Raw genomic sequence first — 25,356 nt, 5'->3', positions numbered from 1 at the left:
TTGTTTGCACAGAGTTTCTGCTGCTAGTGGAAATAAGACATATTTTAAAATCAGCATCCAACAATCCATTAAACCAAGTATTCTCCAATCTAGTTCAACTGCAACTCCTAAAATTGCCATGCTGGCTGGGAACTCTGGGGTTAAAATTCCACCATATCTGTCAAATATATTAGTTAGTATAACCATTGACACAGTAATTGTTTATTTTGTCTTTTTGATATCTTTGAGGACTGACCACTGCTTGCTCTCAAACATATATCATATAAATATATTCTATGTCCTCCTATAGACTAATCAATTTATCTGTCTATTATCGTTACTGATCTTGTGCTGCCTTATTAATAAATAGTAACTGGTTGCTCCTGTCACATCTCCAAACTAGTAAAGGAGTTCTGTGTTTCTTGGAAAGTTTATGAATTTAAAGCTACTTTCTCTGTTGGGGACATTTCTTCTCCAATTAAATAACCATAATCTTTTACAATATTCATATAAGCCAAGCAACCCTCGTCTTGCAATTAATATCTTATTTTAAACATGCAATTATGAACTTTTATATTTCAGTCACAGTTTAATGAGAAGTTTTGTTGTTGACTTTTACCTAGTTCTCACTAAGCTAATAAGTATTTGGGTTGTACTGTTTAACAATTCATTAGTGATGGAGGAGATCACAAAACTGAATATTCCTCAAACCTAAATGTTGATGTGGTAAAGAGGACTGTGTAGCTTTCTTCTTAATGTATTGGTTTCATAAATGCAGAAATGGAAGATGCCTTCTATTATGTGAGCCCCTACTTCCAGACTGAAGTATGTTGGGTAGATATGGGTGTACCATCTCACTGAGCTTTTGCTGTTCATCAAATATAGACCCTATTTTTAGCACATGACAAGTCTCGTATCCATTAATAGCAGCACTATACCAAGTGCTTGTCATTGGCTTCCATAACACTTAGAATACAGAAGCATGAATATTTTACATGGACTTGTTACCAGAAGAGATCAGGATTGGCAGCCAAGTATGCATTTATTGACCATGCCAAACTAGTACCAATTTTAAAAAGGTCAGAACAGTAGAAACATAAGAAACAGAAAGAGAAAAGGCATCCCTGAGTGTTGATTGTAAATTCTGATAGACACTATTGGTAGATATGTACGTCTGCTATATTAGGGTCTTCAGATAAGCTGTTGGTCATAGTCCTTTGCCAATATCCTCTTTCTTATTGGGCAAAAAGTTATGAGAAACATTGTCTGGTGCATCAGGAGAATACAGGAAAAGGCTGGGACGCATTGTATATCCAATAGATAAAGCCTCTGCTGTTCTGTAGCTATTTGAACTCTAGTAAAATAGATTGTTGCATCAGTTCCGATGATAAAGCAAATGAAGAAATGTGAACTAGATTCAGATGATTACTACCTATTTCCTCAAGTGGTTCTGGTAAGAAGGAAGCTTAACTACAATTGCAGAATAGCTTTCTAGTTTTGGTATACATCAAAGAAAATACATCAAGATTCTAAAGTGATTATATTGTAAAACCCTACTGATTAGTATCACTTTATAATGCCTTGGTAAGATCACACTTTGAATACTACATCCAGTTTTGGTCTCCATGATATAAAAAAGAAGTTGAGACTCGAGAAAGAGTGCAGAAAAGAGCAACAAAGATATTTAGGAGACTGGAGGCTAAAACATATGAAGAATGGCTACAAGAATTGGGTATGTCTAGTCTAGTGAAAAGAAGGGTTGGTACTCTATTAGCACCACTCTTTCCCTTAGAATGACAAACTTTTCTTATTGTATTTATTACAACATTGAGGTTCATCTAATTGATTAGGTAGGAAATAGTGGAATATGGGTATGTGTTTGCCTGTCAAAGGAATTTCCTTTCACTTCTCAGACTAATCTTAGTATCTTTTATACATGGCAATTCATAAAAAGTAATCCCTGCTGCATTAGTTTATGAAAAACTAATATCAACTACTGAATAATATTTTTTTCCCAAGTTTAATGCATGCTGATGATATAACTATGTAGTTTTCTTAGCAAAAAAGATCGAAGTGGTTTGCCATTACTTAATCCAGGATTCATTTTACTTTCTTGTCCAAGCCCACAACTCTGAGATTTCTTGGTGGTCTCCTATCCAAGTGACAACTAGCTTACATTCTGGTTTAGTCTTTCAAGATTAGCCAGGGTAGAATTGACCAAAATGGCAAAAACTTCAACTCCTCCATCATTCTTCATCAAGAAGGTGTAACAAAAATCAGGAGATGGAAAAGAAATAAGACACATACACCCCAGCACTGTTAGCCAGGAAATATGCATGTCAAAATCAAACATTTCTGTTTTCCAAACTTTATAACTTTATTTCACATATTTAACAAAAAAAAAAAAGAGAAGGGGAGAGAAAGCTTTATTGTTACTGTCAACCAATTGGAAAATCAGAAATCCTTGCAGATCCATTTCAGGATCCCCAGGAATCTATCAATCTCCTGGCCTGTTCCTGCTTTAGAATAAGAGAATTTATCTGGTTTGGATTTAATCAAGAGCCACCAAACTATGGCAAAGTGATTGCCTTGATATAACAACACATTCATTGGCTGTTTGGCTTTGTTTGGAGAAAGGAATGGTGGAAAGTTTAATAATTTAATTCACGGAGCCTCTAATATACACCTTAAATAAATAGGAATAATACTTCATGGATCTTTACACTCTTTGTCAATTAGCAGTTTTGCTCTAATGTAGGAATTGCCATTTAGGAATGGATGGGCTTTATACAAAATACAAGCTCTGGATTAGAGGGGCCAACCAGTCACATGGAAAAGCCCTGCTTCCTGTGGGGGGGGGGGAGGGAAATGATTTTTGAAATGAAATTGGCTAAGCTGATATTGATAGGTTATCAGATCCCTTGTGTACAATTTTTCCTTCGTGTTCTTTTTTTTTTTTTAAAAGCACTTTATTCCACGGTATTCAGCTTTCTAATTATACAACCCATCTTTGCTATCATGGCATTTACAGTTGATAAGTGCCCAAGTTCAGTCTGACTGCTTCTCAAACATTGTATCTTCTCTGTGAATTTTTGGCAGGAAAAAAAGACTGAGAGCTCAAAGAAAGTCCAGCCAAAGGTATTTACTGTGTGTAGCAGAAGTTTTTTCATGGCGTCCTTCTGCTCTGCTTACCACGTCCAGCACAGCTCTTCTCTTGTCTGCTCTTTTGCTCTCTCACTGCAATGTCTGGCCTTTTAACCTCATTCCAGCACCTGCATGGTTGTTGGGGGCATCACTCTCACAACGGGTTGAAGGGAACTTCAGCCACATTTCAATAGCCTGGGATTAGGGGGTAGCGAAACTAACTGCTTTGTGGTGCTATCAATTTTAGCAATTTTTATTTTTTCTTAAAGTTTAAATGGGATTTACTTTTGTATTAAGACCATAAGAGAATCTGTATCCTTAAAGGTTGAATGATTCCTTGGAAATAAGCTCAGTTGCAACTGCCAGCTCATATTCTGGATTTAATTATACTGAGATTGTGCAGAATGGTTTAAATCAGAGTACCTCCATTCTGATAGATGACTCGTTTTTGCTTTCACAAACAACATACAAACTGCATATTCTTGTTTGAAAGAGTTTGAACATTGAGCTTGTAATTCTTGATTGCATTATTTTTCATCACTGACTGGCAAAACTTAATTGAAGTACTAGTATTGATAAGTTGCGTGTAAGATCATTTCACATTTGTTATCAGTTGTGAAAAATTGTTATTTTCTAAAGAAGAATTCTAGAAAACTAGCTCTGTGTCTGAATATTGGAAAGAGTATTGCTAATTGAATTTTATAATTACAACGCTCTGTGATATCAATGATAGTAAGTGAAGCAACTGGTTGATTACAAACAGATAACAGGCATAATTTACTACTGTATTACAGCCTAGAGTTTATAGACTACAGTCAAGTTGCATTAACTGTACGTCTGAAGAAAGTTGCTCTGAAACAGCCTTTAACCAAATTCCATGAAATCTTCTATTTTTAATTATGTGGCCTGTAAAATATTTTTTAGAATATTTTCATTTTCTGTGTAATCATTTTCAACAAAAGCATCTGGGTAGTTATAAAGTGGAATGAGGTGGAGAGGGTGATAAAAATGAGAAGGGAAAGCTTTGAAGAAATTCAACATGTTTGGAGAAGTTGATTATGGTATTCAGAAGAGAAGAGTAAGATGCAACATGATAGTCATATTCATTGATGGAGGAAGAGAGGGAATCGTAAATTTGGAAAACATAGAGAAGCTTTCTAATAATGCATACTGTGGAAACCAATCTTTATTTGGTGTTAAAAAAGATTGGATGTTTACCTGATGGGCTTTTCTACAGATAGATTTCTTGCATTAGGAGTTTAGATGAGCCAGATTATTTTTGAAATATTTTCCAATGGTGACTAGATTCTCACGTTCCACTAAGCCACACTTAGATTGACAAGGTTTTGGCAGAGTATATTTTGGGAATTCAACCATTACAGTTTGTAAAGTGTGATTTTAGCAATGTGGTGTGTCATTGTGGCTTGTATAACAAACCGTGGTTAGAGAATACAATGGATTGATGAAATGTATAAAATCAGGCTATGATTATATTCTCAAGAAAGAAAAAGCATTGCCAGTCAGGGGTTGCAAACTTACAGAAGAGGGTGGGAATATCTATGAGGAAGGGATAATGGTGGTGAATACAAAGTTTTCTCATTCTTTGGTATTAGTTAACATCATGATATTGTTATAAAATGATTTGCTTTGGCAAACTACTTTTTTCCAGGAATCCAGAATCTCTATAATGACTTTCTGATCCCAATTTGAAGGTGCTTGTATAAACTGTTTTTTTAAACACGATATAGGAAAGGAATTATTTGGTAAAACGAGATAATTCATAAAGAAATTGTACATAGAGTGAAAAAAACTACATTAGATCTATTTAATTGTTTCTTTTCTATCATAGTAATTTTATTCTTTCTTTCAGTGAATCTTAGGCTGTGTAGAGAAGATGAAATAATCTTGTATAAGGATATTCAGTTTCTGGTAGTACAAATACTGTTGCTTCTTGTATAGATTTTTCATGCCAGTCTTTTTGAATAGCCAAGCTTTGTATTTTTTTTTTAGCAATCTGGATTACAATGTTCAAAGACCATTTTTAAAATTCAGTTGGAACTGGATACATAATCCCGCATTTGTTTCCTTTTGACAAGATTACAATTTACTTTAATATTTTAAACATGCTGCCTTAAGTAAAACCCAGCTGGGTCAAATAAACCAAACAAATCATGTTTGTTTGGATTTTAAAAATTCTTTAGAATTTATAATTAATTGAGATTTAATTAGAATATCTTCAACTTAAATACATCCTCATATATTCAGTTTGATTGGCTGTATTGGTTGCCTTATTATCTGCTGGGGTAATATATACCGTATTCCCCCGTAAATAAGATTGGGTGATATATTAATTTTTGCTCCAAAAATGCATTAGAGCTTATTTTTTGGTTAGATCTTATTTTCAGGGAAATATGGTACTAAATGCGTCCATCTGGCTGATGATCTTAAGTGGGGCTTATTTTTGGAGTGGGGCTTATAGCAATAGCACTTATATACTGCTTCAGAGTGCTTTATAGCCCTCTCTAAGCGGTTTACAGAGTCAGCATATTGCCCCCACTAATCTGGGTTAGGAGCATTCTGAAAAATCATGCTAGGGCTTATTTTCTGGTTAGGTTTTATTTTCAATCATTACAGTAAAGTAAGAAGAGCCTATACATCCTAAAAATTTGAATATCCAGTTGAATTTCATTTGACTTGCTCCTCTATCAGCTTCTACTACTGATGGTTGTTTCTGCTGCTTTTTTGCAGGGGGTGGGGAATTGGATTATTCAGTGTTATCCAGTTTGGGCTGCATGTTAAATCTCTGCAGAGGTCACTGCCTAGAAATAATTCATTCTGGTGAAGGACAAAGCCGTATCTGACAGCCATGCAAAAATAGAACAAATCTTTTGGAAGTTTTTTTTTCTTTTATACCTCCAGATTTACATTTTGAATCAGCAGAAAGACTGTGCTTCCATTTCTGAATTTTTTGAAACTCTGTTCTCAGCTCTGAAAATTACTGGTTTGGTGCTTGTGTCAAATGATAATGAATATGTCTTATCATGACTCGTTGCCAAACAGTGACAGTTTGCTTAGCTTTGTACTGTCTGTTGCCTGAGTGTCTCCATCCAAATCATTAGCTAATTGATATTATAATACTCAGTGTTATGTTTAGGATCCAAAAAGCTAATGTTATTAAAAACATTTTACAGATTTTTTTAAAAAATACACGAACTTCACACAGAATTATGTTGGGCATTTCTTTTGTAATTAAAGATAGCATTTATTTCTTATTATACATAAATTTAAAAAGCTAACAACATGGGGGAGTTTTGCTGATAAAATAAATGCTTCCTTCAAAGACATTACCTTTTGAGATACTGCCAGCCATTGTCATAAGGGGGAATAGACCTATCAAAGTTAAATAATTTATATGACTATAGGGCAGTGGTAGTGAACCTATGGCACGGGTGCCAGAGGCGGCACTCAGAGCCCTCTCTGTGGGCACGCATGCCGTCGCCCCAGTCCTAGGCCTTCAGCTGGGTTTTATAAAACCTTTTTGCTTTAGGCCTCCGCTGCCATCTGCAAAAAAAAAAAAAAAAGGTTCAATCAATCCGTCAATTTCAACTTCTCATGGGAAAAAAAGATCTTGCAAAGTTGGAATTGATTGATTGAACTTTTTAGTCCCATCCAGTCTGCCGTTACCACCCCAGCCATGCCCACCCAATTGGCCATGCCCACCCAATGGGCCACATCCACCCAGCACTCAACGATGCATAAGTGGGTTTTGGGTTGCAGTTTGAGCACTCAGTCTCTAAAAGGTTCGCCATCACTGCTATAGGGATTACAGTGAAAATTACTAGAGAGATTTAATTTACATGTCTGAATTGCATAGAAAAAACCAAAGCATTTGTTGATTAGTGTAATTTGCTAGAGCTACTAATAAACCTGCTGCATGGGTTGTCAATTTTCTGTGGGTCAACTTTTAATGGCTGTTCTTGGAATGATTGTAATTTGAATGTTGGACTAGGACTATGTTGCAAATCCAGAAGTGCTCTTGTGTGTTATTTTTTCACAAATGTGGAAGGCATTATGAAAGTTGTACTTCAACACATCTGGAGAGAGCTGACTTCCAAAGGGTTGCCCATATCCATGCAAAATGATGTCTTTTAGTTTCAGTATGTTCTTCTCTCAGTAGAAAGATGGGACATTGTGACATGCTGCTTAGGTTGTTCTGTTTGTTTCAAATATTTATATCTTTTATGTCACAGCTGCCTCCTTGAAACAAAGCAAAATTAATAGACAATCTTTCATTATGTCAAAAACTGACAAAAGTATTCTGCATGCAAAATCCTTTTGACTCTTTTTTAAAATTGTGATGTCATCTGATACCTCCTGTGCTTCACAGGTAAAGATTTTTCTGCCTAAAAGTGCACGTTGCTAGAGAGAGGAGTTAAAATGCATGTTGTGTCAGATTTGCATATCTTCAAAGCATTTTTTAAAGGTTTTCTTGACTACCATAAGGGGAATGCACTATTGGGAGCTTATAGGGATAAAGTAGAAGAAGAGTACTGTAAGATGTACTGTAAAATGATGTAAAGGTTTTAACTGGATAGAAGGGATTGATCAAAATCTGAGGGGTCATTCAAGAGACCAAGATCAAGGTTAAAATCTGCCCTTAAAAAAACTAAAAACCGATTCTACATTTAATATGGAATTGGATACAAACTTAAACATAATTCAAGTGGTCGAAAAGAAAAAAAAAACAAAGAATGAAGCTTGTTATAATGATTATGGTGAAACCAGTTGTGAGTAATATGCCTGAAAATGTTTGGATGCCCACAAGATGACAGGAAAGAATATATATCTGATGCCATTTAGTGGATATCTGTTTTTTTGGTAGTAATCTTTGGCTGTATGATTTTTCTAGTACATCTTAATTCTATTAAGTTCACTGAAGACAAATGACATCCAATGAAGGTTAACATTAATATAATCTTAACAAGTTTTCACTTCGATGCTGATTCTTTAAGCTTAAACAGATTTGTAAGTCAGTCCCATTCTACATGTATACACATTTTAGAAATATTGGCTCACCTCACTGGATTAATGTGATGGGTACGGAGCTTGTTTTTAGACATAGTGACTACTAGAGTAGCATGTCTTTTTCTTTTATCAATATCTTGTGTTCCGATTCCAGTGGTACATTAATATTAGTAATAAAGCTAGCAGTTTTATAAATAATTACTTTCAAGAAAAATAAATGTAGTATTAAAAGGAGTCTCTCAGTAGCTATAGCAAATATGTTGAATTCAAATAGGAAATAAAATTGTCCACAATTTTAAGCAAGTATTATTGTGCCATGAAGCTTTGTAGCAAATAACAAAGGTTAGAAGTGATAAAACAGGACTTTTCAGCTATTATGGAATAATTTTTTGTTCAGCTGCAAGAGTGCATTTGTTTTTTTCCTGGTTAGACTGCATTTAAGTATTATGGCATGTGGTTTTCTTCAGACTCCTTGGGATCCAGAAATTGATCTTTGGTGGCATGACATCATGAAAAATGCTAGCAAGGAGTGTGAGCCTGTCTGGTGTGATGCAGAAGATGAATTGTTTATTCTCTACACCAGTGGATCAACAGGGAAACCGAAGGTATGTTAACATTTTCCTGGACTGGTGTTTAGAGAAATACAGTACTGCTTTTGTCAAATCATACTCTTACTGCTCGGTGCTATGTCTACACTTTGTTTTCAGACTTCATTTGTTTATAGTTCTACTTGAGATAGAGTACTGAATCAATGATAATTATAATAATGTAATCAAAGAATGCCATGTTTTCTGCCCATTCTGTTCCATTAATTTGCAGAGCTCCAAAAACTCTGGAGCTGACACCTTTGAACACAATAGAAGAGAATCTATCACAAGGTTGAACTGTGGGATCTTTAGTGCTTAGTCCTTAAAAGGGAGTGGAGGTTTGCAGATTTCACTCTTTTTTGTAGAACTGATGATGTTACCTAGTTTGGTAATGAAATATCTGCAAGAAAACAACCAAGCTGAGAGAGCACCCCACCTTCAAGAATGGCATATTGAAGATTGGCGCTGGTTTTGTCTTTTTATTATAAAACCTACATAGAATGCTATAATTCTAAATGTACTGTATTGGGGAGGCAAATCATAGCCTAATGAGTCTACTGTGGAATTCTGTGGAGGGTGGCAGAGTACAAATAGAGGCCTGTGTGGGCAATAGGATATAGATACATGCGCTTTTTCAGTAAGAATTAATTGTGAAGTGATTGATAAAACTAAAGGGAACATTTCAGAAAATTTATTTATTTCTTTGGAAATTTTATATAGTAGCTTATCATAAGCAAATAACCCTGGGCAATAATAATACAAAACCAAAATAAAACACAAATATACAGTTAAAAATCATTAAATACAAAAGCCAAGGTGTCTAAGATAAAGCTCAGTATTCCAAATGCATATATATAGGGTACTGCTAACAATCCAGTCCTAACATCTGAAGGAAAAACTAGGTTTTTATAGCTTCACTTCGTATTTTCCTGAAAAATCTGATCATACCTTGTAGACGTGCATTGGAATATGATAAATTCAGCAAGTTAAAACTAATTTTCTGCTGGCTGTTATATCTTAATATATTTTTGCAATGCTGCAATTTCTGGCCAATGAGAATTAATTTATGTTTAAATGTTCCTTTGTATGAATATTTTGTATTCTATATTTCAGGGTGTTGTACACACAATAGCTGGATATATGCTTTTCACGGCTGCTACATTTAAATATGTGTTTGATCATCATCCTGAGGATATTTACTGGTGCACAGCTGATATTGGATGGATAACTGGCCATTCCTATCTCACATATGGACCCTTGGCAAATGGGGCAACCAGTGTCTTAGTAAGTTCTATGATAAAGTCTGACTGTATGGAAACATCAAATCTTAATTATTTTGTAGAGTGAATGGTATCAGTTTGTCTTACAACTTTCTTAACAGAAATGAGTGAGGACGCAGTTAAGATAATTGAAAAAAATAACTCCCTAAATTATATTTTGACTCAAGATCTGATGCTGATTTTAAAAAAAGAATTTTTTCTTGTTTTGACAGGCTTAAAAGAAAGTTTCATGGGGTTTCTTCTCCACTCTATGCTTTAGTGTTGTGGAGGTTTTCCTCTGCTAAGCAATATTTCCTGAACTTTGGGAGCATAATTAGGCTGTAAAATGTGGATCCATGTGCTGAAATTAGCAGTCAACATGGCACATTGTTAATTGCTATCTCTTTTCAGTTTGAAGGGCTCCCTATTTACCCAGATGTTAGCCGTATGTGGAATATCATAGACAAATACAAGGTGACCAAGTTCTACACAGCACCCACTGCCATTCGTCTCCTCATGAAATATGGAGATGAACCTGTCAAGAAGTAAGCATGACTTTAAGGAAAACAATAAGGCTGATTGCCTGTAATTTCCAGGAATGTCCTTTGGAAATACATATGTAGCACTGGTTTAGAGCACTAGAGCAAAGTAGACTATTCCAGTCAAATCCCTAGGCATCTGTGTTTTGGCTACATGTTTATACTTAACTTTTGTTCTGAATGTCAAAGCCAGGGGAAAGGGGAATACATGTGGGTAGAATTGCATTTAGTTGGAGCTCTGGTGACAGCTAGAGAATGCCTGTCTGAAACTCCTTCAAATTAAAAAAAAAAGGTAAATTGAAATGTCATGGGAATATGGAAGAAAATGGGCACGGGGGACTGCAGGTTAGATCCCAGCCTCTCTGGAAATAGGACTGGAAAATATCCAGATTAGGGCCATATGATATTTTTCAGGCCAGTTGCGATGCCTGCATTCATATCAGGGCTGAACTCCAAGGCAGGACAAAGAATCATGTATGATTAAGAAAAAAACTAAATTTAAATATATTTCACCTTTTGTTGCAATAAAAATTATGGTTCAGTTCTAGAGAATCTGGGGGAAAGTAACCTGAGACCTTATCTAGATCAGATTAAATGTTGTGCTAAACATCTTTATTTTTAATTAGCTTTATTGAATGTTGTGGGAGCTGCCTCCTACATAAACTAATTCATGATTTACAAAACCAACACGGTTGTGTCCATGTAACCAAACCTAAGCAGGCTCCATCGTATATTAGCACAGTTTGTGAACTCTGTCTGCTTTTATTGTTCAATCATCTGAGAGGGAATAATATTCAGGATAAATACTGATCAGATCAGATCACTGAAACTGTCCAAATGTTTTGAATTTCAGTTTTTCTCAGCCTCAGGCAGCAAGACATTAGCAAGCTATTATAGGAATTTACAAGACATTGAAATTAAATTGCCTTTGTGAAGGATAGTTAGTGTGTTTTTGCTTTACCTAAGTCCACTTTTGATCAGGCAAAGGCACTGTAGATTTCTGAAAATGTCCTTGTTTATTCAGTTCTGGTAAATGGTTAGTTTTGAAATAAAATTGTAAAACAATTTTTCCTTCTGGAATAATTTTCTTTTTAAAATTCATACCCTATTTATTCAGATACAGCAGGAAATCCCTGAAAGTGCTAGGAACAGTCGGAGAACCCATAAACCCAGAAGCTTGGTTGTGGTTTTATAGAGTAGTTGGTGAAGAACAATGCCCTATAGTGGATACCTTTTGGCAAACGGAAACTGTGAGTTCTTTATATTCAGCTTTCTTATTATCCTGTGAATTACTTGGTTATTTCTGTGATTCCTTGTTCTCCAAGGCCTGGATTTCACACTTACCTGCCAACTCATTACAGCATGTCATAATTTAGGTGCTGTTCCTTTGCTGTATATTTGTACCATGTAATCTCTTCCCAAAGCTATTACAGCTTTTCCTTACCATCAGGGTTTCCAAAATCCTATTAGAATCCCTCAAGATTCCAAATCCTATTAGAACCTGATTTTTTTCTCTTTCTTTCATTACCCACGCTCTTCTTATGCTGTGCTAGTCAAGAACTATTCCTTGTAGAGTCTCCATGACGCTTTTTGCGCTTTCTTGATTGAAATACAATAAAATGGACATGAATGTTTTAAAAATAAAAATTGAAACAATGATTATGATGGTAATGTCTGGAATAAATCTTGCATGTTCATTCAGTTCAGGCTCTGAAAATATCACGTGAGGCATTTTTCACTGGTTTAACTGTTTCCGTTGCTGCTTGTGGTTTCTTCCCGCAGGGTGGTCATGTGTTGACTCCTCTCCCTTATGCCACACCAATGAAGCCAGGCTCAGCTGTAAGTATAACTCTGGCATATTCTCTTTGTATATTCAAGCAGAGGTATTGCACAGCTTAATGCTGTGTCCCAGTTATGCCCCTATCTGGACCAGGAGATACCACACACAATCATTTATATACATAAATCAGTGGGGTAGCTGGCAGGGAAAGTTGCAAGTTGTTGGGATAAGTCTTCCCCACTTGTGGACCCTTTCCCAGCCCCTTTATGCTTGTATTGCCCTAGCCACTCACACACCCCTGTGCACCCTCAAGTGTCACCTCTCTGCACCCTTATGACCCCTATCTGAACCTCACTGCATCTCCATTGCACCCTCACACAGTTCCATGAACCCTCACACACAGTTCCAAGCTTTACCGCACACTCCTGTGCCCCCATGTGCATTCTCTATGACCCTTACCTACTTCTTTTGCACCCTCCCTGACCGTTGCTAAATCTCACTCCCTGCAGACTTTCCCTGAGCCTTCTTTGTCTCCTTGCACACCCTCTTGTGCTCTTCCCAACCTGCCAGCAGCCACTTATCTACCTGCCAACGAGCCATCAGGGACTTGCAATTTCCTGCTGGCTTCCCCATTGAGTTGGCTGTGGGAAGCTGGGGGAAAGCTGCCTCACAATGTGGGATTCAGTTAATCATGGCAATCAGTATGCAGGAATTGTCTTTGTGAGGCAATGCAATTATGTTTTATGATCGCATTGCTTAGCATTGGAAATTCCGGTCCTAATTTTTATCATAAATACATGTAAACTATTTCATGGGTTGTTTTAGGGGCCATCTTTCTTCAGTTCTCTTTACCCATGTGGTCAGTTAGTTGAGCACAAGTGGTATGGTTGCTGTTTTTCTCACTTGCCATAGCAAGCTTGTTTCATGTTTTGTTTGTTTTTAATTCTTTGGTTGTATGGTTTTAAAATTTTGTTGGCCACCCACAGCCACATTTACAAAATTAGTAGCCATATAAAAAAATTAACTGAATGAGTAGTCTTTAAACAAAAAAGATTTAATTCTTGAAATCCAGACTGAAATCCAACCAGAAACTTTGAACTTAATGTTAAAGCTATATAAGTTGTTTTAAAAAGAAATTCTTGGAAATCTGTTTATAGAATTGCATAGGTAGGCTGCAAGCCACCTATAGCTTTCTTGGTGTTTCCAGCTCTATTTTCTTTGGCAAGCTTCTGCAAAGCTTAAGTACCCAGTTTCTTCTTTAAACTTGTTTCAACCACATTAAAAAATGACTGAATATCTTTCACCTGTTTCAGCTATACATTCCAGCAATCTTCTTTGAAGCCTCCAGATTGAACAAGATTGCCATTCCTATTAGAGATGGGGATGTCTTCAGCTCTGGGTTGAAGTTTCTTTCTTTCTTTCAAGTCTAGCTGCTATCTGCCGTATACTTAGATTTGATCTTTAAAATATTTCTAAAAATATTTCTTGACAGACTTTTCCTTTCTTTGGAGTGGTCCCTGCAGTGTTGGATGAATCTGGGGAAGAGTTAGAAGGAGAAGCTGAAGGATATCTGGTAAGAGAACATTATAATGATTGATAGCATTGCTTAATCACTATATGAAGTTTCATGGCCCAAATTCCAAGTTAATAACAAGTTTTTCCTGGACTGTTTATGCTTAACTCAGTTTCCTTACAGCATTTTGAGATCCCGGATGGATGCTGATAAAAGAACTGTATGTTTGGTTCTGATTTTTTAAAATAAATGTTATAAGTAATTGTGCAGTGAAGACCCTTTTGCTTCAAATTGTCTCTCATAAACTTCTGCATTTCCCATTTATCAGGATTAGTAACTGTTTAATTGTATATAAACTCTGGGAAAGGAAGATTTCGGTGAGTAAATAAATACCGAAGATATCACCTCTTCCTCTTCCAGTACTTGAGTACAGCATTTATTTAAACATACCAATCAATAATAATCCATTCAGTTGGGCCTTCTGTATCACAGATATTTTGACTCTGTTCAGTACTTTATGTAGTTTTCAGAGAGGGTTTGAGCAGTTCAGATTGATTTCTAGAAGTGGATACACTTTGTCTGCTTATCTTGGGTTAATTTGCATCGCTTTTTACCAGTATTTTTTTTATCAGGAGTAGGAGATCATGGATATGCCTGCAGAATAGACTGGTGCCCACTAGCTGAAAAATAACAGGGTGAGGTTGGAGGACAAAGTTGCTTGGGAGCTATCCAGCCTCTGGGTCTGATTACTACATTTCTGTTTATCTAATATGATATCATTCTGTTTCTGAAGTTAGTTACTAGTTTGATTTTAGAGCAGACTAGTCATTATTGTTTGTGCTAATATTTATTCATTATGCTATGACCTAAAGTTATAAAGTAATACATTTCTAAAAATCAGGTGGGGACAATATGAAATTTTCCAGGTCCTATCACTGCTGCATTCCTGAACACTAAAATACTTGTCAGTATATTGTCTTTTTTGTTTTAATTCTGTGCTTTGACGTCAAGCAGACCTCTGTCCAAGTCCTTTCTTAATATGATGACATGTAGTTGGGAATTTGGCCTATTCTTTTTATCAAATCCAAAATATGGTATGTTGAATAAACTACAGATGTGTGGATCATGGACAGTGCTAAAACACTAACCATGATTTACAAGCCCCACTCTTTGGGTTCATACACAGAACTAAATCTGAATCATATAAACCACATTATACTTTGTATTTTGCTTGAACTCAGCCAGTGAAGTTTTCTACTTTCCTCACATTTCTCACCTATAATCATCTTTAGGTTTTTAAGCAACCCTGGCCTGGAATAATGCGCACAGTGTATAAAAACCACCAGAGGTTTGAGACAACCTACTTCCAAAAGTTTCCTGGTTATTATGTGACTGGAGATGGTAAGTTTTCACAAAGGAACTTTGACTCAAAAATATTATCTTATGAAGCTTGCTTCCTGTTTAATTTGGAAATATTTAAGTATGTTAGAAGTCCTCATACTTTTCTACTATGACCTCATCAGTTTCCAGCAGTTACATCTGAATTCTTTTAAAGTAGAACTCTTTTATAGATCTCAGGTTTTTGAAGAAACTATTCACAGCCCTGGAATGAAGCACACTTTCTCATGTATGCAATGACTTGACTGGTCAGCTTTTCAGGTTTCTCAAGCAGAGTTCAGCCTTTCTCCAAATAATCCTTACTGTTTCACCTCTCACACTCCTGGTGAGATCTTCTTGAGTAGGCTTCCATAATCCACTCCTTGATAGTCAATTCTTTGTCTACTTACTTAGGAGGAAGTGTGGAAATCTCTGCTTTCAGCTTCCTTACCCTTTCTCAAGCTTATTAGAGCAGCCAAAAAATACTGAATGGGAATGTTAATTCCAGAAGTTAATTAACATTAAAGTTAATAAATTAATTGAATAGTGAATGAGGGAGGAAAAAGAAAATTATGAATCATGCAGATTTTACTTAGTGGCTATTATTTTGGGTAGCAGTACATCTACAATCAATATTACACACATGACGCACACACAAATGCACACTCTATAACTACTGCCAATTAGAACTTAGGATTGAAAGGAACAATTCAGCTTAACTCATGAAATACCGTAACCAAAGGAGTTTAAATCTCAGATTTTTTTTTTAGAATTCTAAAAGCTCTGGCAGACTAAATAGTATGAATGATTTAGGTTTGATTATAAACTCTTCTGGGTTTGAACCTCTTGGGTTGGGATTTGTTTGCATTCATTACAGACCCAGGTATAAAGGCTGAAAAATTGAGGGGCAAAGATTGAGAGGAACTTAAAGTCTAAAGGCCTTAATTTTATCTCTCTTCCAGGCTGCAGAAGAGATAAAGATGGTTACTACTGGATCACAGGTCGAATTGATGACATGCTGAATGTTTCTGGTAAGAACCAAATTCTTGTGGAAGGATAAAAGTTGCTCTTATTGACATAATAAGATTTTTAACATGGTATTTTGGGGCTGATCCATTTTTTCTTCAAATAAGAATGTGCTTGGTCATTGTTGGAGAATACAAACAGTGATAAAGGAGCAAAATATCCAGTAATCACCCTTTGTCCTACCAGAAAAGCCAAATCAGGACATGAACAAATTTAAGTAATTTCATGTTGCTAGTTTTAATGAGACATTTAGAAAATTAAACTGGCAAGAAATAAATGCTTATGTCCTAAAAATTGTTTCTGTTCTTTTAGCAAAGGAAAAGTGAACCAAAAAGAGTTTTTTTAACTATATGTCTACAGCACACATCTATACATTGGCTGTAGCATTGTATTTATATAATTTATTTTTTATATTTATTTCCTCTAAGCTTAAAGGTTGTCCTTTATTTGTACCTGACAAATACAAACACGAAGAAAGCTGGCATATAATATATTAAAATTATAATTATACAATTAATATTATATATTTAAAAATAAAATATGCCTTGCATCAAGAAGCCATGTATTCTCTTATGGCAGACTATTAACACTGTTGGGAGAAATGGAAGCTTTAAGTGCCTACTAAAATTGCTAACCTTTTTGGGTACAACTATAAATTCTCATTCTCTATAAAATTGGCTTTTCTAAACTCTTGTGTCAAAATTTTGTGATCTTAAATTTTATTTTTCAACTTTTACAGTATGATTTTTCCTAAGAATAAAAAAATAAAAGCAAAGGAATTAATAAAAAATGTGACCAGCTTTATGCTTTACATTCTGATTCATAGCTTGATTCAATAATATATGCTTTTATATAAAAAGAAAAGAATGGTGGGACAAGACCAATTTAAAAAACAACTTTCTTTTTTTTGCAGGGCATTTACTGAGCACAGCGGAGGTTGAATCAGCACTTGTAGAACATGCTTCTATCTCAGAGGCAGCCGTAGTAAGCCACCCACACCCTGTAAAGGGAGAATGCCTCTACTGTTTTGTGACTCTGAAGGATGGACATGATTTCACAAACAAACTGATTGATGAACTGAAGAAACAAGGTAATTGTGTTGGCTGAAATCAGAGAAGCACATTGAAACTTGTAGATCAAGCCAGATAAACTTATAAAAAACTATTAGATTGTGGGAAATAGGATACAAGGACCCTGAATGTAGAATGCAGGAATGAGCAGTATGTGGTCCTCCAGATCTTGCAGAAATTAATTTACAGCAGTCCCAATAAGAATGGGGTCAGTAATGGGGAAGGTTGGAATTTATGTTGTATGAGAAGGCTATGGTATGTCCATTTCTGTATTCATGTCTGAGTGTAATCTCATTAGATTGCTAGTGTTTCTCCTGGTTAAATGTAATTGTCCCAAATCTACCACTTCCAGATTTTTCAGGGCTGCAGCTTCCTCGCCAACGTGGCCAAATTTGGGGTTTTGCCAGAATTCTGGATGCCAGACTTGGAAAAAGCTGTATCAAATTATTAAAAGGAGATGGCAAGAATACCACATGGGACCCTTGATATGTACATTATGCAGTCTGATATTTTGTGGAATCAAATGTCTTCCCCATTAGTGGAATCGATATAGCATCAACATGTACAGCAAAAGGAAAGTCCTGTAATGGATTTAATGGTCTCTATCCCATGATTACCCATGAGCTTTGTTGTGGCTTTTCTGGGATAAATCCTTGTCTAACAGAATGCCTAGTTCCTCAGCTTGGCTGAAAGAGTGCTTTTCAAATCAAGGGGACACCTTTTGGTTCTGCCAAAACTACATTTAGTCCTTGCCTTTCATATGCCCTTGTGGCCAGCTGGCATCCACTTTCAGTATTTAAGAGCACACTGTATACCCATGAATATGGTGGGAATTCTGCAAAAATGTGTACATAGTGACTCTCCAACTGTCAACAAGTGAAGAATGCATTGGCATATTTTGTGTTTATCTGGCCCAGGCCTTTTACATAATTCTGTTATTTCTTAATATGCAGAGAGAAAGAATTGCTTGCATTTCTTTTTCCTACAATAGTCTTTTGGAGATAAGTAATTACTGAGTAATCCATTTACAGTTAAACATAAATTCTGAAAAATCCTTGTGCCTTTCAAAAGCATTTTAATGGAGAAGATTTTCCTAGGAAATACATCTTGCATTTTGACTTCTAAGATTTTTAATCTTGTGTTTGTAACTGCAAGAGCTTGTGAGAGTGGGAGTATCCAAGGCCATTCTGTTAGTTCCTATAGGAAGAGGCATGGCCAGGGCTCCAGGAGAACTGTAACCAGATGTAAACATCCCCACCTCCCAATTTCTATACAACACGTAGGGATTCCATAACATACATTATTATAGTTGTAATGGAAGCAAATATTTGTAGCTCAGAGGTGGCATGTTGCCTTGCCTGAGATTTTTGAACTTGGTTTTTCGGTTATAAACATGTAATTATAATATCTAAGGGACTGCCACAAAGAAGAAGCAGTGCTTTTCATAGGTTGTACCACTTTTAGGATATGACAATATTTGAATACCACCAGTGCTTAGCAAGATGTCGAAAACCTGATGACCAAAAAAAAGGGAAAAAAGTACCAGTTTTAATTTCTTCGGTGGCTGTTCCTTTGCTGAATCACTTTCCCTTTGCACTGACGAACATATGACGAATTTATCCATATCCTCCCTCTCCTCTGTCTCTCTTTTACAGCCTCTACTCCTTCATTGATCCCTCTGCTTGTCTCATAGAAGCCTCTCCTCTTCTCCCTCTCTCTCTCTCCTCACTGCTTGTCTCACAGAAGCCTCATCTCTTCCCCCTCTTTCTTTCTCGGTCCCCTTCTCTCTGTCTTTTTCTTCTTTTTTCCTCTCCCTCTCCCTCCTCCTTTTATATCCTCTCCTCTCCCCCCTCCTCCTTTTCTTTTCCGGGTGCACCATCTCTGGGATTCAGGGAGAGCTCCAGCATCAGTTGCTACCCCAGTCTCATTCCCCCACGCAGTCACCCAATCCCTGGCTGGCGATTGCACATAGTGCTGATCAGCTGGAGCTGTGCGCGATGATCCTGGGGCCTCTGCCGAGTCCTGGCAGCCCTGCAGTTCCAGCTGACTCTCTCACCCCAAGGCCCGTCTGCTATTCCCAGTGATAGCAGAGGCTGTCGGAAGCGCCGGTCAGCTAGAGCTGCACGTGCTGATCCTGGGCCCTCAGCAGAGCCCCAGCAATACCGCAGCTCCAGCTGACTCTCCCCCAGACCTGTGCTGTGCTGCCACCACTTCAGCTCTTCCCCCCCACTACAGTTGTCTAGGTTGCATACCACCTGCCAGGTGCTGAAGTACCACCAGTGGTATGTTTACCACTGGTTGAAAAGCCCTGCTCTAAAGCACATGGAAGGCAGAAAAAGCAGCAATGGATGGAAGCTAATCAGGAAGAGGACCACCTTAGAAATAAAGAGAAATTCTCTGTCAGAACAATTAATCAGGGAATGGCTTGCTTTCAGTAGTTGTGGATGTGGTAATCATTGAAGACTTTTAAGAAGAGATTGGCCAACCACTTGTCTGAAATGCTATAGGCTCTCCTGATTGAGCAGGGGTTGGACTAGAAGATCTCCAAGGTGCCTCCCAACTCTGCTATTCTGTTATAATGACACTACTAGACAATTTCATTGTAAAATTTGGGAAAAGTGAGGTTGTGATTGGCATTTGTTGAATATCCTTCAGTTTTACTTACTTTCTGAATGCTTGCAGGGGATGATCCTCTAGACAGATGTTATTTTGCAGATGATTGATAGCTCCATGCTGATTATTTACTTGGATTGATAAGATCATGGCTCATTGTGTTGGTGGCTTCTTGTAAGGTTGATGGTGTTGATAGCTGTGTAATGGGGCTGCTGGTTGGGGTGTGTGCTGGAATCAAATTCATCAAAGAAGGAAACAACAAACTACTCTTTTGCCAGATCCTTATCAGCAGAAAAAGTAACAGCAAACCACAAAACCAAGTCCACTTAAAAGCAACCTATACAATCCAAATATTACTGATACACTTTATGTATACTTTGAGTTTTCTGAAAATAGACATCAAGAAATGCTGGGCAGAAAAAGCAACATATTTAGATGAAATAAAACAATGATATAAGTTGTTAAAAAGTGAACTATTGTTACATGAAAGTAGAAACTGTAAAAAAACATTCTCAATAACAAGGCAGAAAGTAGAAACACTAAAGGGAAGTTGCATTATGATTTATAAATGTCAATTTTTATCATCATGTCCATTCCTCCCGAAATCCCTACTGCATGTGTATAAATAGATCTTGTGAGGAAAAGTAGCACTGTGGAATTTGTTTTGGGTTGAAATCTGCCTACACCTCCATCCCCCACCTTTAGGTTTTGTTTCCTCCTTCAACAATTGGTCTTTTTTGTGTCCCATCACCTTAAATTCTTTTTTACTTGGCTATTATTTTTCTTAGCTATTTGATTTTTTTTAAAAAAAAACTTAAACCTTCCTCTAGTCTAGTATGTAAATGGGATGGTTCTGCCTGCTTAAGAATTATCATTCAGATAGCATATGGTAAGTTCATGTTATGATTTAATATTTCATATTTAAAAAGTACTCATATGTATCATCCTCTAGTGGCAGATTGCAGTTCAGAAACTGAACATATCTAAATAGAGATAAGACCCCACTTATCAGCCATCTTATAGTAGAGATCAAATGACTCTTCTGAACATGATTTTTTTAAAAAAAATTTCATAGGAACTATGAACATTTTCATTTTCTTATTTGCAGTCAGAGAAAAGATTGGTCCTATTGCAACTCCAGATTATATCCAGAATGCTCCTAGCCTGCCCAAAACCCGCTCAGGTATGTTTTGATTTTGATACCGTTACGTTGCAGTTTCTTGCTAGCTACTAAATGCTATATTTGTTGTGTTTTAAGAATCAGTGTGAGACTTTAAGTCTTTAGGAATGAATGGGCAACTAATCTGTAAGTATACAGCTTGTAAATTACACAATCATTTATTTGTACACACACACACCACACACACACACACACACACTCTTACTGAGCTAAGGGCACTTATATTATTATTACAAGCTATGGGTAGGTGTGTATATCTATTACAGGATAAGGCTGAACCTGCTTTGGCCAGAGCATATCCTTTTAGAACAGTGATTATTCTTTTGGCAAAACATATTTGTAGAACAAGGCCAAACCTTTTTTTAAAAAAATGATATCTCAGGTTGGAATCTCATTATTTTAGATCCAGGGTCCCTGGGTGTATCCATTATGTGTCAGATTTATGAATGGATTTTAATTGTCTAGAATCCTATATTTTGTACAGCTGCATAAATCTTACTGTTTTGCAAATCATTTTACTTCATTTTCTTTGCATGACAGATTCAGAGGGCCGCATAAATTATTATCTGTACAGGATTAATAATTAACCAATTCCCTAATTTCTTTATCATAATCAGAGTCAACTTAAATACTGTACTTTCTTTGTAGGTAAAATTATGCGGCGGGTATTAAGGAAGATTGCAAAAAATGACCGGGAACTGGGCGATACCTCAACAGTGGCAGATCCAGTAGTTATAAACCATCTTTTCAGTAACAGGTGTGAGACAATAATGTAGCATGGCTATCCTACAAAAACAGCAGAAATGTAAGAATTTGATGAGAATATGGCCCCTGAGAGACAATGACCTGAAATGGGAAATTGCTGTGTGCTGATCTCAATATAAGATCCTAAAAAGAAGACAAACTGGTGCTCCAACATCCAGTCCTTTCATGTTGTAAATCTAGCTTTGTGCCTCTAGCATTATGTGTGTTATTTTATAGTCCAATACTCCACATATGAAATTTCAGCCTCATTCATACAATATTTCAATTATTTTTATTTTTACATTTAATATGCTATAATTGGTGGAGCTTAGAACATGCAGATTCTGGTAAGAAGAGGCTTTCCTCCTGAGTTGTAGTTATGAGCCTTCAAAAGGCTTGAGGACTAATAGATTAAGCAGTAATCCTCATGTTGAGGTAGTAATATTGAAATGCATATTTTTAAGAATTAACCATTTGTTTTAACAAAAATTATCCTGAGTATCCCAGCTGCATAGCATAGAAAATGAGACATTTTAAAGAAAACTGCAAATATGAAGCTGTGTAAAATTATTTTTCCAGGGTTATCTCTGTTGAAATATAAACTGGAAAGGATTATTATACTTTTTTGTCCCCCAAAGGAATAACACTATTTACAGATTCTAATTTTCAATAATGCTTGTGTGCTTGAATGCACACATTTGAATGTTTGCAGTATATTGTTCCATGATGAATGCAACTTCAGTTGTTCTAGACATTAAAGCTGTGCTGTATGCCTAGATATTATATAGAGGGAGGCTTTTTTTCTAGAAATATTTGGTGCAATGTCAACGCCAGTTGAATCTGGGTAGAGAAATATATCTATTATTTTCATTAATGGATGAGAAGCAGATGCTATAAATATTAAAGGAAGTAATTGTGTGATCAGCTTGTGTCCCACAGTCAAGTAAAGGAAATGAATATATATAGTCAGAGATTCTGGACTGTTGGAATGCATTTGGTTACACTGAGGAAGTATCTTCCAGATATACCTAAATTTAGTCAAATTGATCCTGCTTTCTCCATGTGATCATTGTGTAGATCATGTGTATGACCAAAGTCAAGCTGTTGCTCTTATGAAAGAAAAAAAATGGCTACCAACCAGCAGACACATTTTCTTCAGTCAGATGACTAATCATAGTTAATTAATCTTGTTTCTTCTTGAAATTAGGGAGGTTCAAATTTAGTTTTAGATCTGATATGGATACTTAGGTGAGGAAAACATGAAGCCTTCAATCCTTGCAGATTAATAAATGCATATGATGGGAAAGGCTTGTTTCAAATTTGCCAAGGTATTATATAGCACTTACTGTTATTCACCTTGCAATGTCTTTGTATTAGAAATTGCCATTTACTATCTGAAACATTTTTTTTTGCCTGTGATAACTATGTTGTTGCATCCCTGAAGATATCTGCATTATCCACAGAGCAGCTTATAACTGTATGCCCCTCATATTGTGTATTTCATTACAGTGGTCATTGCTTTATCTTTGCTCATGGGTATATTTCTCATTTTTTAATCTGTTGATGGTAGTCTAAATGTACTTGTGTGTGATCTGCAACATTGATATGCATATAACTATGTTCTACAACACTGATAATAAGCCAGTGGCTTACTCAAATGCTGTTAATACAAATTCTTATTTTTGAACACAGAATGATATAAATATGGCTGGGAAATGGGAAAAATGTTTTAATTGGAATAAATTAAGAAGATAATACCTATAACATAGTAATAGTGGGTGTTTTATGTTCCTTGTTTTGAATGATAAACCAGGACTCTAGTGTGTTTTGCTTAACTTTTCTGGCATTGTTTCTTCTGTCTACATTTATTTATAAATTAGTAAACCTAACAATTAAGGCATCTACTAAATTGTATTAAACTCTTTATAGATAGTCCTCAATGTATGACCACAACTGGGCCAAAAATTTTTGTTGCTAAGCAAGGCAGTTGTTAAGTGAGTTTTGCTCCATTTTATGACCTTTCTTGCCACAGTTAAATGAATCGCTGCAGTTGTTTAGTAAAATGGTTACTAAATGGGGTTGGTTCCCCATTGATTTTGCTTCTCAGAAGGTAGCAGGATGCTGCAGCTGTCATAAATATGACTGAATTGCCAAGTGGCTGAATTTTGATCATGTGACCATGGGGATGCTGGAATGATCCTAAGTGTGAAAAATGGTCATAAGCCACTTTTTTCAGTGCTGCTGAAACTTTGAACGATCACTAAACGAACTGCTATAAGTCGAGGACTACCTGTTTTCAAATTGGGACTCGTTATTAGGGCTGTGCATTGCTCTGGATTCAAAGGCAGATGGCTGATTTGGAGCATGTACCAGCACTTGGCTGCATCTTCCTAAACCAAATACATCTTTTTCTAGGAGTGTGTTGCATATCAACCGTGCAATCTCAAGAGGTGGCTGCTTTAAAGAATTGCAAAGCTGTGTTGTGTAAATATCCCTGTGCACCAGAGCATATTTTTCCTTTTGAATTCAAAACAATGCATATTCTTGTTGTGGTATTGATTATTAATTGGCTGCAGTGAACTTTTATCAACAAAGGTAGATAAAAGGACATAATAAAATGTGGTCTAGTATCTTGCAGTAGAATTTAAACTATGTAATAAAGCTAAAAGAAAATGCAAAAGAAAAATCAGTAACATTTCTTCTGCATTATGGAAGAGTTGTACTGGTGGATTATGAATTTGTCTACTCAATGCTTCAGATTTGAGATCCGCTTATCCTTTTTCAAATTGTGGTTACACAAATCTACAGTTTATACATAGTAAGGCCATACATGACTATATATTCATACCAAATTGCTGTCTCCCAAATATGCTGATCACATTAACTGGATTCTGTTGGTTTGCTAAAATGTAGGATTTAACGTCATAGCATATAAAATATCATAACATAAAATATTTCCAACTTTAGAAATATAATACTTTGCAATTGATAAAAATGTCAGAAGGTAATGACCCCTCCCCCCAAAAACCCCCACTGGTTCTATGCTAGAAACCTAGGGGGGGGGGGAGACATATAATTGTCATCAATTATTTTTCAGAATATTTTCCAATCTATAAAATTATTCTGATTCTTAATACTGTGTTCTCATATAGCTCCATTAATTCTCTAAGCCTGTCCTCTAAAATTAAGTAAGGCTGTAGTCAAAATATAAAAGAAACATATATAGAGAAGATATCTTTTTAAAGTGAAGTGCTAAGGTGTGAAAGACTGAAAAGATAGTATACTGTCAATAATATTACAAGAAGGATATTTTGTTTTCTGCAACGAGACAAAATCCATTGTTTCAATTGGAGATTTAAGAATTGAGTTTTAAAAATAACCATACTAACACACGTTCTTCATATCAGTAGATCTGATTTTTAAACTTACACATTTGCTATCTTACTGATACTTTTTTTATATTGACTCAGTGACATGAGACAGAACTGATGAGTCTTTCACTACTATTTTTAGTTCAAAT

General features: G+C 36.0%; 1 protein-coding gene and 1 long non-coding RNA gene across 3 annotated transcripts in view; one reads left to right on the top strand and one right to left on the bottom strand.

The window, feature by feature from the left end:
- The window catches only part of ACSS2 (acyl-CoA synthetase short chain family member 2), a 51,911-nt gene extending 28,311 nt beyond the window's left edge, over nucleotides 1–23,600 (top strand). The window contains exons 8-19 of one of the 2 annotated variants that reach the window (XM_039319178.1): nucleotides 3,079–3,117; nucleotides 8,616–8,753; nucleotides 9,849–10,019; nucleotides 10,406–10,539; nucleotides 11,651–11,783; nucleotides 12,316–12,372; nucleotides 13,806–13,886; nucleotides 15,119–15,227; nucleotides 16,166–16,234; nucleotides 17,143–17,319; nucleotides 21,021–21,095; nucleotides 21,741–23,600. In XM_039319178.1, the coding sequence (XP_039175112.1) occupies nucleotides 3,079–3,117; nucleotides 8,616–8,753; nucleotides 9,849–10,019; nucleotides 10,406–10,539; nucleotides 11,651–11,783; nucleotides 12,316–12,372; nucleotides 13,806–13,886; nucleotides 15,119–15,227; nucleotides 16,166–16,234; nucleotides 17,143–17,319; nucleotides 21,021–21,095; nucleotides 21,741–21,868 (1,311 nt within the window). In that variant the 3' untranslated portion in view covers nucleotides 21,869–23,600. The remainder of the gene's footprint in view (nucleotides 1–3,078; nucleotides 3,118–8,615; nucleotides 8,754–9,848; nucleotides 10,020–10,405; nucleotides 10,540–11,650; nucleotides 11,784–12,315; nucleotides 12,373–13,805; nucleotides 13,887–15,118; nucleotides 15,228–16,165; nucleotides 16,235–17,142; nucleotides 17,320–21,020; nucleotides 21,096–21,740) is intronic. The other variant, XM_039319179.1, reaches the window with a different exon arrangement.
- Nucleotides 12,669–21,013, bottom strand: LOC120297022. Its single transcript, XR_005553660.1, has 2 exons — nucleotides 19,965–21,013; nucleotides 12,669–13,848 (listed from the first exon to the last, which is right to left on the bottom strand). It is a non-coding gene; the product is annotated as an uncharacterized LOC120297022 (long non-coding RNA).
- Nucleotides 23,601–25,356: the final 1,756 nt, after the last annotated feature.

This window comes from Crotalus tigris, unplaced genomic scaffold (genome assembly GCF_016545835.1).
Source record: "Crotalus tigris isolate CLP2741 ecotype Arizona unplaced genomic scaffold, ASM1654583v1 scf7180000022411.5474196:2289641, whole genome shotgun sequence".
In the NCBI taxonomy this organism is placed as follows: domain Eukaryota; kingdom Metazoa; phylum Chordata; class Lepidosauria; order Squamata; family Viperidae; genus Crotalus; species Crotalus tigris.
This window is presented reverse-complemented; position numbering and strand designations above follow the sequence as displayed.